This window comes from Hylaeus anthracinus, unplaced genomic scaffold (genome assembly GCF_026225885.1).
Source record: "Hylaeus anthracinus isolate JK02 unplaced genomic scaffold, UHH_iyHylAnth1.0_haploid 11981, whole genome shotgun sequence".
NCBI classification, from domain to species: domain Eukaryota; kingdom Metazoa; phylum Arthropoda; class Insecta; order Hymenoptera; family Colletidae; genus Hylaeus; species Hylaeus anthracinus.
Genome location: NW_026534329.1, coordinates 7990791 through 7992991, shown reverse-complemented (window position 1 = coordinate 7992991; position 2201 = coordinate 7990791). Strand labels below are relative to the sequence as shown.

At 33.7% G+C, this 2201-nt stretch overlaps 1 protein-coding gene across 1 annotated transcript in view; it reads right to left on the bottom strand.

Moving 5' to 3' along the window:
- LOC128885586 (cyclin-dependent kinase 4-like) overlaps positions 1-2201 on the bottom strand; it is a 22458-nt gene that overhangs the window by 2430 nt on the left and 17827 nt on the right. The window contains exon 3 of the mRNA XM_054139684.1: positions 665-1009. Within this exon, the coding sequence (XP_053995659.1) occupies positions 665-1009 (345 nt within the window). The remainder of the gene's footprint in view (positions 1-664; positions 1010-2201) is intronic.

Genomic DNA, 2201 nt, shown 5'->3' with positions numbered 1-2201 from the left:
CACTGCCTTTCTAATTCCGTCTTCAAACTTTAGAGCTTTCTTTCCTATCTCTATTCTGATCCTTTCTCTTTTTGTTTCTGTTAATAATATATATCTTGGCGTTTCTCTGCTTAAACCTAGAATCCATCTCACAAATTTATATTATACTCTTTCCAACTCCGCCCTTTCTTTCCACCCATTTAGTTCCGTCCCATACAACATCACGCTCTTGACTAGACGATCAAACATAAATACCTTCCACTTGGAACAGTCTTTAAACTTTCTTTCCCCGATGCCCCAAACTTGCCGTATCAGTACGTTGGCTTTTTTAGCCCTTTCTCTCACGTGTTCTATCATACATACACAATATTTTATGTCTAACGTTACATCATTGAATCGTGTACGATTCATTTTGCTCCATTACTGTTACAACACCAACATCTAAGAAATTAGATGGTCTATTTATATAAACACTACCGTACAAAATAATTGAGTGCAAATTACGAAAGATACTTTTGGGACAACCTAATATATGTCTTTAAAAATGTATTTGTGAATGCATATACTCATATACCGATATTTGTAGAAGCAACGAAGTTATACGTAAATATTTCATTTAAGTTCTAGTCGTTTTACAAGAGTTCTGGTATTTTAACAGGTTTTCCGGGTAATACGTCCAACTTACCACGGAAGTCAATCGCATTTCGAAATCGTACGTCTTCGCCAGTCCGAAATCAGCGATCTTTATTCTCCCTTCTTTCGACACGAGGAGATTCTGAGGCTTCAAGTCTCTGTGTATGATTCTGTGACTGTGTAAAAATTCGACACCCTTCAGTATCTCCTTCGACATCCGCTTCACCAGCTGCGACGGAATACCAGGTCGTGGACACGAGGACATGTAGGACGCGAGATCTCTTTCCACATGCTCAAACACCAGCCACAAGGTGAGTCCTCGATCTGGCCTCTCCGATCTACCATCGGCGGATGGCAAATGCAGGTAATTTCCTTGGCAAACGTCCAGCAGTCTTACCTGCATGTACAATAAAAAAGAAGAACAATAACAAAGTTCGTATTCGAATACATCACAATTATTTTATCTATAAAATGAAGCTAAAGATATATTATATAGGGTGTTCAGGCTATTACTAGCCAGCGTTTTTCTCGTAAATGGTATGTATGACAGAAAAATGAAAGAGGAAAAATTTATACGGTTTTTTGTGTGCAATGTAACTAGGTATATGGATCTTTCGTATTTGTACTATTTTCTGAGAAATTAAGGTGACCTTCAATTTCTGTGAACATGTATCAATTACGAGACAAACGCTGGCTAGTATTAGCCTGAACACCCTGTATACAGAGGGCATTCTAACAAGTCATTTCGACCACTTTTGGACCTAACCAATTTTGATTTGGCTGGAATTTTTTTATATTACATTACCCTACTAAAAACCATTTTGTGAATTTTTGCAGATTTTTGTACTGAACTAAGAAAAGTTAGGAATTTTTCAAATGACAAAACGTTGTTTCTTTTCTCTAATAGTTATAGGTTTGCTAAAAATTGTCTAAAGTAGACTTTTTTTTTTCAAAATGTACGTTTTTGGAATGAACTTTACGAAAGAAGGTGCCTACCTAATTGACCAACAGAGCACCGGTAAAGACCAATATGGCGTCGCATTAACCTGCGAAATACGCCAAAAATGTTCAACTTTAGATACGAATAATTTTTAAACCGTTGGATTACTAACATTGAAACTTAGATATATGAATTCTACCCATTAAAAATGACTAAATGATAACAAAAAAGGTAATAATTTTGTGTGCCCCAATGAAAAGTTTAACTGTGTAGCTTTCGATTATTGCAAAAATGTTTAGAATCGGTTCAGTAGTACCAGAGATTAACCCTTACATACAAACAAATTTTACTTCTTTATTAGTATAGATATCTTTTGAGAAGTAACAATGTATATTATTGTTATTATATTATATTACTTATGTATTATATGTTATGTTTAAGTTATGTATTATATTATAAGAATGTATATTCTTTCTTTCATTTAAACGAATTTACAGTAGAATTATTCTATTGTATAATTATTATCTATTGTAAGTATTATTCTATAATGATACGTTTATCTTAGTCACAGCTTTATTTTTTTAGCGTATAATATCAATGAGAATGTTCAATATTAATCTCAACTAATTTATCACCTAATGTTCAATAT